The 14,344-nt window shown below is 51.6% G+C and overlaps 1 protein-coding gene across 2 annotated transcripts in view; it reads right to left on the minus strand.

Moving 5' to 3' along the window:
- adam19a (ADAM metallopeptidase domain 19a) overlaps window positions 1–14,344 on the minus strand; it is a 72,680-nt gene that overhangs the window by 23,107 nt on the left and 35,229 nt on the right. The window contains exons 5-9 of one of the 2 annotated variants that reach the window (XM_030083913.1): window positions 13,801–13,877; window positions 12,934–13,099; window positions 5,013–5,078; window positions 1,665–1,736; window positions 1,351–1,517 (exon numbers count right to left, since the gene is read on the minus strand). In XM_030083913.1, coding sequence (XP_029939773.1) covers window positions 1,351–1,517; window positions 1,665–1,736; window positions 5,013–5,078; window positions 12,934–13,099; window positions 13,801–13,877 — 548 coding nt within the window. The remainder of the gene's footprint in view (window positions 1–1,350; window positions 1,518–1,664; window positions 1,737–5,012; window positions 5,079–12,933; window positions 13,100–13,800; window positions 13,878–14,344) is intronic. The other variant, XM_030083920.1, reaches the window with a different exon arrangement.

Raw genomic sequence — 14,344 nt, forward strand, 5'->3', positions numbered from 1 at the left:
TTCAGAGCCCTTCAGAACCCTTCAGAACCCTTCAGAACCTTTCAGAACCCTTCAGAACCCTTCAGAACCTTTCAGAACCCTTCACAACCCTTCAGAACCTTTCAGAACCCTTCAGAACCCTTCAGAACCCTTCAGAGCCCGTCAGAACCCTTCAGAACCCTTCAGAACCCTTCAGAACCCTTCAGAGCCCTTCAGAACCCTTCAGAACCTTTCAGAACCCTTCAGAACCCTTCAGAACCCTTCAGAACCCTTCAGAACCCTTCAGAACCCTTCAGAACCCATTCAGAAATAGTGAATTTCAGAGTGCAAATCAACACATTAAATCCTGGTACCAGAACCTGTTCTGGTCTCGGTCATGAGGTTCTTCTGGACCAGACTCTGATTTTCACTTAAATCATCCGTTGATTTGATTTTAGGAGTTAAAGTTCAGCACAAGTCAGCCAATCACAGCTCCTCCTCTGTCCACGTGATGCGGTCATGTGACAGGCTGGACCAATCACGCTACATCTGGCTCACAGTGTTCAGTATGGACACGCCCTGCTGGAAGCTTCAGAACACTGTGGGGGACGCCACGTTAGCTCCGCCCACCTTTATATCTAGTCAATGGTCTAGATCAGGGGTGTTCAACCTGCGGCTCTGGAGCCTCATGTGGCCCTTCAGTCCCTCTGCAGCGGCTCCACCAAGCCTTCACAACATGAAACGTGAATGAACATGAAACCTATTGTAGCTACAGCCCACAGTACTGTGGAAAATGATTCCTCACTCTCGGCTCAAAAGGGATTCAAATAAATATACAAGCAAAATTAAGAAGAATAGCTAAAACCACAAGAAACTGGGAAAAAAGTAATAGAACGGCTTAAAAAACATGAAATGGCTAGAATTTCTAAAAGAAGAAAAGAAATATTGTTGGAGAAAGCATGAAAACTGCTTAAAAGGAGGTAAAAATACTAAAATTTTATAACTGTCAACAAGAAAATCTTGAAAATATTAGCAAAACCGTTAAACCGTTAAAAACCAAGAACAAAAGCAGATTAAATTTAATAAAGTGTTTACTATTCGAACCCTAACTTCATAAATACCTCATAAGATATAGTTTTGGTTTGTGCATCAAAACGAAACACGTATGAAGCTTCCTGAGCGGCATTCGCCTCATTTTAATGGTTAAATGTTCTTTATGGCTCCAGGACTACTGGACTTGGCTGAAAGTCTCTGAAACGGCTCTTCTGGTCATAAAGGTTGCAGAACCCTGGTCAATATCAACTGCTGAGCACTCATTACATCATTCAGTCTCTGCTCAGATGAGCACTAGAGTTCCTGATGCGATCAGCTGATTGTTGTGGAGTTCCTCACGTCAGCAGCTGAGCGTTGTCGTGCTTCTTGCGGGATTTCAGCTTCTGTCTCCACTGAAGGAAGGACCAGAGCGTGGCGTTGGGCTCCTCACTGATGATACACTGATCCCGGTCTGTCCACACCTCCAGACCAATCAGAGGGACCCGGATGTTCAGATTCCTGTAGAACTACACACACACACACACACACAGATCAGTACTGACGGAGCTCTCCACCAGCTGTGTGCACTGCAGCAGCAGCAGCAGAGGGAGGATGTGTCCGCGGTGAGCAGCAGCACTCCTCAGCTCTCAGCTGCATCACACAGTCAGCCTCACCTTGTCCACATAATTGGCGATCTCCATGATCCGGGTCCGGGTCTTTTCATAGTCACGATTCTGCCGTTTGAACTGCGGGTGAATGAAAATCAGACACACTTTGAACAAAGCGGGCGGTCCACTAGTGAACTCAGTGAGAAATAACTTGAACAGTAAAGCAGAGGACAGCAGAGGACAGCAGAGGACAGCAGAAGTCTACTTGACGTCCTTGAAGTCCATCATGATCATCAGGGCTTTTCATCAAGGTGGAAATGTAGCAGGCAGAGCAACGCTGCAGATCATTCACACACCAGCTGATGGGACCGTTTCTGACCTGTTTCTGTCTCTGTCCTGTCCCTGTCCTGTCCCTGTCCTGTCCTGTTTCTGACCTGTTTCTGTCTCTGTCCTGTCCCTGTCCTGTCCCTGTCCTGTTTCTGACCTGTTTCTGTCTCTGTCCTGTCCCTGTCCTGTCCCTGTCCTGTTTCTGACCTGTTTCTGTCTCTGTCCTGTCCCTGTCCTGTCCCTGTCCTGTTTCTGACCTGTTTCTGTCTCTGTCCTGTCCCTGTCCTGTCCCTGTCCTGTTTCTGACCTGTTTCTGTCTCTGTCCTGTCCCTGTCCTGTCCCTGTCCTGTTTCTGACCTGTTTCTGTCTCTGTCCTGTCCCTGTCCTGTCCTGTTTCTGACCTGTTTCTGTCTCTGTCCTGTCCCTGTCCTGTCCTGTTTCTGACCTGTTTCTGTCTCTGTCCTGTCCCTGTCCTGTCCCTGTCCTGTTTCTGACCTGTTTCTGTCTCTGTCCTGTCCCTGTCCTGTCCCTGTCCTGTTTCTGACCTGTTTCTGTCTCTGTCCTGTCCCTGTCCTGTCCCTGTCCTGTTTCTGTCTCTGTCCTGTCCCTGTCCTGTTTCTGACCTGTTTCTGTCTCTGTCCTGTCCCTGTCCTGTTTCTGACCTGTTTCTGTCTCTGTCCTGTCCCTGTCCTGTTTCTGACCTGTTTCTGTCTCTGTCTTGTCCCTGTTTCTGTTTCTGTCCTGTCTCTGTCCTGTCTCTGTCCTGTCTCTGTCCTGTTTCTGTGCTGTCTCTGTCCTGTCTCTGTCCTGTCTCTGTCTCTGTCCTGTCTCTGTCCTGTCTCTGTCCTGTTTCTGTCTCTGTCCTGTCTCTGTGCTGTCTCTGTCCTGTCTCTGTCCTGTCTCTGTCCTGTCTCTGTGCTGTCTCTGTCCTGTCTCTGTCCTGTCTCTGTCCTGTCTCTGTGCTGTCTCTGTCCTGTCTCTGTGCTGTCTCTGTGCTGTCTCTGTCCTGTCTCTGTCCTGTCTCTGTCCTGTCTCTGTGCTGTCTCTGTGCTGTCTCTGTCCTGTCTCTGTCCTGTCTCTGTGCTGTCTCTGTGCTGTCTCTGTGCTGTCTCTGTCCTGTCCCTGTCCTGTCTCTGTCCTGTCTCTGTGCTGTCTCTGTCCTGTCTCTGTGCTGTCTCTGTCCTGTCTCTGTCCTGTCCCTGTCCTGTCTCTGTCCTGTCTCTGTGCTGTCTCTGTCCTGTCTCTGTCCTGTCTCTGTCCTGTCTCTGTGCTGTCTCTGTGCTGTCTCTGTGCTGTCTCTGTCCTGTCTCTGTCCTGTCTCTGTCCTGTCTCTGTCCTGTCTCTGTGCTGTCTCTGTGCTGTCTCTGTCCTGTCTCTGTCCTGTCCCTGTCCTGTCTCTGTCCTGTCTCTGTGCTGTCTCTGTCCTGTCTCTGTGCTGTCTCTGTCCTGTCTCTGTCCTGTCTCTGTCCTGTCTCTGTGCTGTCTCTGTCCTGTCTCTGTGCTGTCTCTGTGCTGTCTCTGTCCTGTCTCTGTGCTGTCTCTGTGCTGTCTCTGTCCTGTCTCTGTGCTGTCTCTGTCCTGTCTCTGTCCTGTCTCTGTCCTGTCTCTGTCCTGTCTCTGTCCTGTCTCTGTGCTGTCTCTGTCCTGTCCCTGTCCTGTCCCTGTCCTGTCCCTGTGCTGTCTCTGTCCTGTCTCTGTGCTGTCTCTGTCCTGTCTCTGTCCTGTCTCTGTGCTGTCTCTGTGCTGTCTCTGTCCTGTCTCTGTGCTGTCTCTGTCCTGTCTCTGTCCTGTCTCTGTGCTGTCTCTGTCCTGTCTCTGTCCTGTCTCTGTGCTGTCTCTGTCCTGTCTCTGTCCTGTCTCTGTGCTGTCTCTGTCCTGTCTCTGTCCTGTCTCTGTCCTGTCTCTGTCCTGTCCCTGTCCTGTCCCTGTCCTGTCTCTGTGCTGTCTCTGTCCTGTCTCTGTGCTGTCTCTGTCCTGTCTCTGTCCTGTCTCTGTGCTGTCTCTGTGCTGTCTCTGTCCTGTCTCTGTGCTGTCTCTGTGCTGTCTCTGTCCTGTCTCTGTCCTGTCTCTGTGCTGTCTCTGTCCTGTCTCTGTCCTGTCTCTGTGCTGTCTCTGTGCTGTCTCTGTCCTGTCTCTGTGCTGTCTCTGTGCTGTCTCTGTCCTGTCTCTGTGCTGTCTCTGTCCTGTCTCTGTGCTGTCTCTGTCCTGTCTCTGTCCTGTCTCTGTCCTGTCTCTGTCCTGTCTCTGTCCTGTCTCTGTGCTGTCTCTGTCCTGTCCCTGTCCTGTCCCTGTCCTGTCTCTGTGCTGTCTCTGTCCTGTCTCTGTGCTGTCTCTGTCCTGTCTCTGTCCTGTCTCTGTCCTGTCCCTGTCCTGTCTCTGTGCTGTCTCTGTCCTGTCTCTGTGCTGTCTCTGTGCTGTCTCTGTGCTGTCTCTGTGCTGTCTCTGTGCTGTCTCTGTCCTGTCTCTGTGCTGTCTCTGTCCTGTCTCTGTCCTGTCTCTGTCCTGTCTCTGTCCTGTCTCTGTCCTGTCTCTGTGCTGTCTCTGTGCTGTCTCTGTCCTGTCTCTGTGCTGTCTCTGTGCTGTCTCTGTCCTGTCTCTGTGCTGTCTCTGTCCTGTCTCTGTCCTGTCTCTGTCCTGTCTCTGTGCTGTCTCTGTCCTGTCTCTGTCCTGTCTCTGTCCTGTCTCTGTCCTGTCTCTGTCCTGTCTCTGTCCTGTCTCTGTCCTGTCTCTGTCCTGTCTCTGTCCTGTCTCTGTCCTGTCTCTGTGCTGTCTCTGTCCTGTCTCTGTCCTGTCTCTGTCCTGTCTCTGTCCTGTCTCTGTCCTGTCTCTGTCCTGTCTCTGTGCTGTCTCTGTCCTGTCTCTGTCCTGTCTCTGTCCTGTCTCTGTCCTGTCTCTGTCTCTGTCCTGTCCCTGTCCTGTCTCTGTCCTGTCTCTGTGCTGTCTCTGTCCTGTCTCTGTCCTGTCTCTGTGCTGTCTCTGTCCTGTCTCTGTCCTGTCTCTGTGCTGTCTCTGTCCTGTCTCTGTGCTGTCTCTGTCCTGTCTCTGTCCTGTCTCTGTCCTGTCCCTGTCCTGTCTCTGTGCTCTCACCAGAGTGTTGTCAGCCACGATGTACAGCTCCAGGTATTTGGTGGTTCCCCAGATGTTCCTCTTAACCTGACAACACAGAGAGGGAACCACTGAGCGACCATCTTAACTCTGTGTTCAGGACGGAAAGTGTGTCACGTGACCGAAGGCGCTCGGCCCACACGGCAGACACGTGCAGCTCTTGATGTCTGAAGAATCAGAATCGGAATCAGAATAGTCTTTATTGTCATCGCAACAAGTTACCGAAGTTACAAGTGCAACGAAATTGCATGGGTTTTTAAGACGCCCAGGCAGCCAATTACGGCGCTCCGTCTTGAAAAGGAAACAGAGTTAAAGAAACTCAGACAGAAATTAGGGGAGGGGGGGAGGGGGGGTGGTAAAAAAAGATACATCAATTCAGATCCCGGTTCCGAAGGGAGTCGTGATTAGAAGTGAGACCAAAAGAAGCCAACCTGCGCACAAACATAGCAAAAAAACACGAGACAAGCTGCTATCAGACTAACGGCTCAGCAGTCGCAGCTACATCAGCGCAACACTTCATCACCACTAGGGGGCAGCAGAGAGGTGTGGTGGAGGCGTTGAGAGTGGGGGAGGGAGTGTGTGTGGCGTGTATGTGGCATTTCAGCTCATCAGTCCAGGCAGTGTGTGTGGTTTGGCCCGCCTCCCCTCTGCGCTCCAGCTCAGATGGTCGCTGCTGGACGGCCTTGAACGAAGCGGTCCAGAGGTGAAGCTGGGTTGCAGCTGGGAGAGAGAGAGGGAAGATAGAGAGAGCAATCAGTCTTGTCTTGAATCTTCAGGAGATGTTTAGTCTTCCAGGGTTCCAGACACAATCAGAAGTTCTCTTGTTTTGGTGAAAGGAGCCGTTTGACCTTCCTTTGCTCGGTTGCTCCACATTTCAGACAGAAGCTGGTTTAACCCTCTCGGCGATGGTGACGTCCAACTTGCGTCTCAATCGTCCATAACCCAAAATGTCCACCTTTCGAAAGAATTCGTACAAACGGTCAGTCTCAGCGTTTGCCCATTGATTTGAAAAGACCGTCCTCCCTTGGACGTCTTTTGTGGCGGCAGTCTTCTTAATCCTCCAGAGGATCAGGTCGCAGCACCGGCCAATCAGCAGCAGACCGATCAGCATAAATCTGAAAATGTAATCATCCACAATGACCTGGACGGACAGGGGTGCCAGGCACGTGACCCCCTCCCCTTCCCCCGGGCGTCCATCACATACCCAGCATGCCGAGTCCCGTCCGGACAGACAGGATCCTGCTCCTCTGCTCTTTGTTGAAAAACTGGTATCAATTGCGTAGAGAGACCAGCTGATCAGCTCCATGGTTGATATTTGGTTTGTTCGAAAAACCAAGTCCAGTGATTCCTCCAGTAAAACAGACGAGACAGAGAGCAGCAGAGACCAGAGGGAGGGAGGAGCCAACAGGGACGATAGAAAAAGTGTCCGCCTCCTCCCAGAGCCAGCACAAGAAGAATGAGACGGGAGCAAACCATCACTTCGGAAGCTGAAAACTATCTCTGCATTTTGTCGACAGCATTTCAAACTGATCGAGTAACATTTGGTTTGGAAAAGCCGACTGGAGAGCAGCGTTTCCTCACAGCTCCCCACCGTGAGAAGAAAACGAGGCTTCTGAAGGACTCGTCTTCCACATGAGCCTGCAGTCTGCTGCTTCTCTGCATGTGAGTCGGTGAAGAGTGACAGAGTCTAACTGCTCCTCACATTCTCACTCCTCACAGCAGCATCAGCAGCATCATGCAGAGACGCTGCTTCCTCTCACACTCCCTGTCACTTCTACTGAAGTGTAGCACACACTTTTTACTATATGATTTCATGTTTACTAAAAAAAACGGAGTCAATCCTGTAGGATTGACTTGAGACGGAGCTGCTTAGCTTTTATTACATTTATATTCAACAATGTTAAAATGACGTGAGACTATCAAGTCCTCACTCACTTCCTCCAAAAAAGATGAGCGATATGGTGGGAACACGAGGCGGGACGGCCACGCTGCCGAAGCCATCCGGGGAGCCCACAGCTGAGAACCTTTCCACATCGGCCTGGAAAAGGGATCAAAATGCAAACCGACACTTTGCTTGAAGCGACACTTGGCTGTCGCACGCTCGTTGCTCATTTCAGTTTTCCGAAAAGTAAAGAGGAAATCTGGTCTGGTCTGGTCTGGTCTGGTCTGGTCTGGTCTGGTCTGGTCTGGTCTGGTCTGGTCTGGTCTGGTCTGGTCTGGTCTGGTCTGGTCTGGTCTGGTCTCACCTCTACCGACTGAACAGTAAAAGCAGTGTGGGCAGAGTGAGCACTGGTGGTGTGATCAACTGAAAATGATGAAAACTTACCACATTTATGAAAACAGGCACCTGATCTGGATTTTACAATATATTAAATGGAAAATGTGCTCAACCTCAATCACAAAACAGAGCCCAGAGTTCCCATACCAAGCAGGGACGAGATGAAGACCAGATAAATCTGTTCTGTCAAAACTGTGAGGCAGTCATGGCAGAGCCGCCAGATTCTAAATTCAGATAAAACAGAGGTTTTTACATTTGGCCGAAAACACCCGAGAGAGAAATGATCTAAACAAATAGTGACCCTGGGTAATCCCCAGTAACACTGAGGAACCTGGAGTGACCTTTGACCTTTAACTCCCACATTAAACAGGTCTGCAGGACCTCCTCCTTCCACCTGTGTAATCTTTCTAAAATCAGGAGCGTGCGGACTCAGAGCCATGCTGAGACATGACTCCTGGAGGTTCCCGGGTTCTGCAGCAGTAGAACAGGAGCAGAGCTTTCAGCCACCAGGCTCCTGCCATGTGGAACCAGCTCCCGCTTCCAGTCTCTGCTCTAAGACCTTCAGAGTCGAAGTGGACTGTTTCCCTTGCGGTGCTGCTGGAGGTTCAGACCTCTGGACGAGTTGCTCTCTCTTCTCACTGGACATGTTTCCCTGCTGCTTGTCATGAACCGCCGTCTGTCTTCTCGTCTAAGAACGCAGAGGGTCTTAATCTGAGGTCTCCTGCTTCGATCCACCTGCATCCAGCAGAGCAACGCTGAAGGCCGCAGTGTGCTTCCCCGTCGCAGCGGCGTCCTTCCTACGCCGGCAGCCCTACGCCGCCACTGAACACATCCTGCTTCTGCGTCAAGGGAACGCCCTCCTCTGCATTCTCACCGCCAAGCCGCTAGGGGGCGTGGCGCTGTCTTTGTTTCACAATCGGCAGTCACAACAACAATGTGGCTTCCGTAGCTCCAGCTCTACCTAGACAGAGATCTATAGACACAGATATCTAGACACGCTGCACTGACCGAACATATCTCTGCATATATGACATGTCTGGACCCCGGGCTGTGGAGGAGAGGCTGAGGGACCAGGAGGAAATATTGGTGAAACTAATGAGTTTTTGGACGATTAAAGCCGTTTTAGGAGCGGCTCTACACATAGCCCCGTCTGCTGACAGTATAGGGATGTGCGCCTCTCCATTTTGGATTTAAATTTCTCCCGAAGCACCGAAGCACCCCGATCTGCATTCAGGGTGAGGATATTGTTCTACATTCTATCAACAACGCGAAAGCGGACCAATCACAGCCCTCCACCTTCACGTCACCACGCGTCACCACGATGCGTAGCCCCAACGTAGGGCTACGGCGTAGACGTCGTAGGAAAGACGTCATGGCGACAGGGAAGCATACTGAGGCCTGTAGTCTGTCCTCTCTTCTGTCCCTTTCTGTCCCCTCAACCCAAAAGGACGAGCAGCAAGCCTCCTCCTCTGAGCCTGGTTCTGCAGGGTTCTCCTCTGAGCCTGGTTCTGCAGGGTTCTGCTCTGAGCCTGGTTCTGCAGGGTCCTCCTCTGAGCCTGGTTCTGCAGGGTTCTCCTCCTCTGAGCCTGGTTCTGCAGGGTTCTCCTCCTCTGAGCCTGGTTCTGCAGGGTTCTGCTCTGAGCCTGGTTCTGCAGGGTCCTCCTCTGAGCCTGGTTCTGCAGGGTTCTCCTCCTCTGAGCCTGGTTCTGCAGGGTTCTCCTCCTCTGAGCCTGGTTCTGCAGGGTTCTCCTCCTCTGAGCCTGGTTCTGCAGGGTTCTCCTCCTCTGAGCCTGGTTCTGCAGGGTTCTCCTCTGAGCCTGGTTCTGCAGGGTTCTGCTCTGAGCCTGGTTCTGCAGGGTTCTCCTCCTCTGAGTCTGGTTCTGCAGGGTTCTCCTCTGAGCCTGGTTCTGCAGGGTTCTGCTCTGAGCCTGGTTCTGCAGGGTTCTCCTCTGAGCCTGGTTCTGCAGGGTTCTCCTCCTCTGAGTCTGGTTCTGCAGGGTTCTCCTCCTCTGAGCCTGGTTCTGCAGGGTTCTCCTCCTCTGAGCCTGGTTCTGCAGGGTTCTCCTCCTCTGAGCCTGGTTCTGCAGGGTTCTCCTCTGAGCCTGGTTCTGCAGGGTTCTCCTCCTCTGAGCCTGGTTCTGCAGGGTTGTCCTCCTCTGAGCCTGGTTCTGCAGGGTTCTCCTCCTCTGAGCCTGGTTCTGCAGGGTTCTCCTCCTCTGAGCCTGGTTCTGCAGGGTTCTCCTCCTGTGAGCCTGGTTCTGCAGGGTTCTCCTCCTCTGAGCCTGGTTCTGCAGGGTTCTCCTCCTCTGAGCCTGGTTCTGCAGGGTTCTCCTCTGAGCCTGGTTCTGCAGGGTTCTCCTCCTCTGGGCCTGGTTCTGCAGGGTTCTCCTCCTCTGAGCCTGGTTCTGCAGGGTTCTCCTCTGAGCCTGGTTCTGCAGGGTTCTCCTCCTCTGAGCCTGGTTCTGCAGGGTTCTGCTCTGAGCCTGGTTCTGCAGGGTTCTCCTCTGAGCCTGGTTCTGCAGGGTTCTCCTCCTCTGAGTCTGGTTCTGCAGGGTTCTCCTCCTCTGAGCCTGGTTCTGCAGGGTTCTCCTCTGAGCCTGGTTCTGCAGGGTTCTCCTCTGAGCCTGGTTCTGCAGGGTTCTCCTCCTCTGAGTCTGGTTCTGCAGGGTTCTCCTCCTCTGAGCCTGGTTCTGCAGGGTTCTCCTCCTCTGAGCCTGGTTCTGCAGGGTTCTCCTCTGAGCCTGGTTCTGCAGGGTTCTCCTCCTCTGAGCCTGGTTCTGCAGGGTTGTCCTCCTCTGAGCCTGGTTCTGCAGGGTTCTCCTCCTCTGAGCCTGGTTCTGCAGGGTTCTCCTCCTCTGAGCCTGGTTCTGCAGGGTTCTCCTCCTGTGAGCCTGGTTCTGCAGGGTTCTCCTCCTCTGAGCCTGGTTCTGCAGGGTTCTCCTCCTCTGAGCCTGGTTCTGCAGGGTTCTCCTCCTCTGAGCCTGGTTCTGCAGGGTTCTCCTCCTCTGAGCCTGGTTCTGCAGGGTTCTCCTCCTCTGGGCCTGGTTCTGCAGGGTTCTCCTCCTCTGAGCCTGGTTCTGCAGGGTTCTCCTCCTCTGAGCCTGGTTCTGCAGGGTTTTCCTCCTCTGAGCCTGGTTCTGCAGGGTTTTCCTCCTCTGAGCCTGGTTCTGCAGGGTTTTCCTCCTCTGAGCCTGGTTCTGCAGGGTTCTCCTCCTCTGAGCCTGGTTCTGCAGGGTTTTCCTCCTCTGAGCCTGGTTCTGCAGGGTTTTCCTCCTCTGAGCCTGGTTCTGCAGGGTTTTCCTCCTCTGAGCCTGGTTCTGCAGGGTTCTCCTCCTCTGAGCCTGGTTCTGCAGGGTTCTCCTCCTCTGAGCCTGGTTCTGCAGGGTTCTCCTCCTCTGAGCCTGGTTCTGCAGGGTTCTCCTCCTCTGAGCCTGGTTCTGCAGGGTTCTCCTCCTCTGAGCCTGGTTCTGCAGGGTTCTCCTCCTCTGATCCTGGTTCTGCAGGGTTCTCCTTCAGAAATAAAACTACTTCCACTGCAGTGTGACAGAACAACCTGCAAATTAAAAGTCATACTTCTGCCTTCCTGCAGGTGGAGCTGTCTCAGGTTTTCCTTGGTGAAACAGCAGAGAAAGAGCCAGTTCCTGTCAACAGAACCTGCTGCTCACATGGTTCTGCATCTCTTGTTTCTCCAGGTTTTCCTACAGCTTTGACTTTGAGCCGTCTTGACTTTCCTTCATCTTGTGATCAAACTGGGCGTTCTCTGCTGGGCTCGGAGCGACGTGAGGAACACAAACAGGAAGTGGAGCCAAGACCACACTCCAGTCTTCACCTGGAGCCGCCCATGGTCTCGTTCTGGTCTGTTAATGCTTTGTAGAGGACCTTATTAAACCAGGTCTGGAAGCAGCGCTGACCTTGGTGTGACCTTGGTGTGACCTTGGCGTGACCTTGGCGTGACCTTGGCGTGACCTTGGTGTCTAAGCACAGCCCTTCTGCTGTTGGCTGTGGGATTATTTGCTCCACAGATGGTCCGGTGACACAAGCTGCGGTTCCTGTTATGTTTTTCAGAAAGTGGCGTGTTGGGACGAAGCTTGGTGTCTAAAGCGTTCAGAGAAACCTGGACTCCCTGATCCAGGTCTACTCTCCTTCACGCCCTCTTCGCTCTGCATGTGAGAGACGCCTGGAGCCTCCAGTCCAGCTCTGAACCTCCAGCCAGACTCTTCTCCTCTGTTGTTCCCACATGTTGGAACAAACTACCAGACTCTGGTTCTGCCGAGTCTCTTTCTACTTTCAAGAGACAATTGAAGACTCAACTGTTCAGAGAACACCTAGGGACCTAATCCGACCCCATCTTTGGGGAAGAATAGGTCAGGTGGTCTAAAACCCAGCACTTATGTACCACTGACTAAGTTGACACAAAAAAAAAAAAGGGGGGGGGGGGGGGGGGGGGGGGTAGTGGCTCCTCTTCTGCAAATTGATGGCAACTCCATTGACCAATCGCACTGGAAGCGTTTACTAATGGTTTCTTTCTTTCTTATGTCTGTTTTCTTGCTTGTGTTGTACGTCGCTTTGGACTAAAGCGTCTGCTAAATGAAATTGTAGAATTGTAGAAACACTTCACGAGGATTCTTCATTTGTCAGGAAACTCTGAAATCAGTTCTAGAAGGAAATGAAGGACGAACCATTTCCCTCCATCCTGTTGTTCTCATGTTGTGTTTGTGTTCTATGAACAGCAGTCAGTAAAGCTCGTACCGCGGCAGCCTCCAGCTGAAAACCTCACTGAAATGAAAATAAGCATCAGTCCAGAACGATGCTTCGGTGGAACAAAGCGGCAGCCCGTCCAGCTGAAGCTTTCACGCCAAGTGTTCAGTGGACCGTTGTCTTTAGCTCAGTCTGATCCTCTCCAGAGTGATCTGAAGATGGATTCCTGACTTTTCAAAGTGAAACACCAACACATCATGAAAAGAAAACCAGAGGGAAAGAGCAAAGAAAGGACTGACTAACTCTAAACGTATGTTTCTGTAAATCCCACCCAGGTCTTCTGTCTGGAACTAGACCTGGCCTGCCACCGACTTCATGGCTGAAAAACCAGCAGGGAAATCAGTAGTCCAAAAAGGTTCATTGGTCTTCCAAGTTATAATCCAAAACAAAGGTTCATTTCAAAAGACCAGGGAGGTATTTTGTTATTTACCTGACAGTTTCGGCAGCTGTCAGCTGTCTTCTTCAGAGAGTCATGTGATGTTGTGGTGCCCCCGAGACAGTGAACCGGGATGAGGGGGCCTTTTTGCTTTCACACACCTGGGATGCTGTACTCAAGAAGTCGGACTGCAGATGGCGCTGTTCTCCCGCTTCCACCAGTGGGAGAATAGCGCCAAAACCTGTATAAATCAGCTGACAAGATACGTCACCACAACATCACGTGACTCTCTGAAGAAGACAGCTGACAGCTGCCGAAACTGTCAGGTAAATAACAAAATACCTCCCTGGTCTTTTGAAATGAACCTTTGTTTTGGTTTGCAGCAGGGAAATCCTTCACCGTTTACAGGAAGTAAAACAAGCTGCATACGTAACGCACGCGCCGTGATCATTCAGTCAATCAGTCAGTCAGTGGGTGAAGCGCAGACTGACCCTGGAGTGAAGCCATGTGGGCGCGGTGAAGGACGGCTGGCTGTGTCCACAGCGTCCTCCTGTCAGGGACATCCGGCCCGCCTCCGTCAGAGAGTGACGGACAGGATCCACACCTCCAGCCGGCTGCAGGTAGAAGGTGTCACTGGAATTCAAGGAGATCAGACCCCTGATGGACACCGGAGACAGAAGAAACCGAGGTGAGGAGCCAGGTCTGAGCAGAGCACAGAGACAGGATCACGTCTCTCCTGAAACAAGTCAGTCACGTCTTCACTTGATGTCTGTCTGAAGGACACAGAGAGACAAATGAAGCGGCTGTGAAACCAAAAGCGAATGAAAGGATTTCTACAGCGCCATAAAGTCTTTTCAGCAGTTTGATTGGGAAAATCATCTGAAGACAGAATCCAAGGTTAGACGTGTTGAATGAAGCATCATCAACGTTCTTGGAAACAAGAAACAGGATGGGGAAGACAAGGAGTACAAATTCTTTCTGGTTGTCATCGAATCATAACAACAGAGTTTAGCAGGGAAAACTGCCGACTGGCAGGATATTCATTTGTTTCATTTTAGTAAATCTGATGAAACTAGTTTTATTTCTCCGAAAAACTGCTGCTGTTCAACAGCTGGCTATCTGATGGTAAACCAACATTTGGGTTTATATTGCACCACATGTGGCATTAGTCAGTATTGAAGGTCACATTTCAGTCAATACTGAACTGCCGTGGTTATCACACAAACAATACAATAAAGAGGAAGAAGCATGCTGACATGGCAGAAAAGCAGTTACTTCCCCAGCGAGAATCCATGTGTGTGTGTGACCATGCTTTGGGAAGTCACTGTGTTTTACCGAGATGGTAGAAAGAGCTGTACCTGAGTCCTGCACATGTGCTCAGAGCGATCCAGGACTCCGGATGTCCTCTCACATGGCCGTGGTAGAAGCAGTGATCCTGAAAGGAGAAACCCGTTCAGCCAATACGTCACATTTCATTTGGACTCTGACACCACTAATGATCATCACTCTGAGCAGCCAGAGGCTGATCAGATGCTCCCACTGATCAGAACAAAGCTCATTACCAGGTCAAGATCAGCTGAAGACCAGCCGGCATGATGGGAATCATGTCCTTCCTCCAGCAGAGGACAACCAGCCACACATCTGGAAACACTTCCTTGCTCCACAGACTGAGGTGGAAGACCTCGTTAGTCTGGTGGTCTGGGTGAAGGCCTGCAGACCACCCTCTCTGGACAGCATTTTATTTCTGAACAGGTTCACTGCTGAGACTGAGATCATTTCAGGGCATGAGTTCATGTTCATCTAAAACGTACAAAAACGAGACACTCCAGCAGCGGTTTTCAAAGTGGGGGCCGCGGATCCCTGGGGGGCCACCAGGGGGCGCCTCAGAAAATTGGAGGGAAG

Source organism: Salarias fasciatus, chromosome 3, assembly GCF_902148845.1.
Source record: "Salarias fasciatus chromosome 3, fSalaFa1.1, whole genome shotgun sequence".
In the NCBI taxonomy this organism is placed as follows: domain Eukaryota; kingdom Metazoa; phylum Chordata; class Actinopteri; order Blenniiformes; family Blenniidae; genus Salarias; species Salarias fasciatus.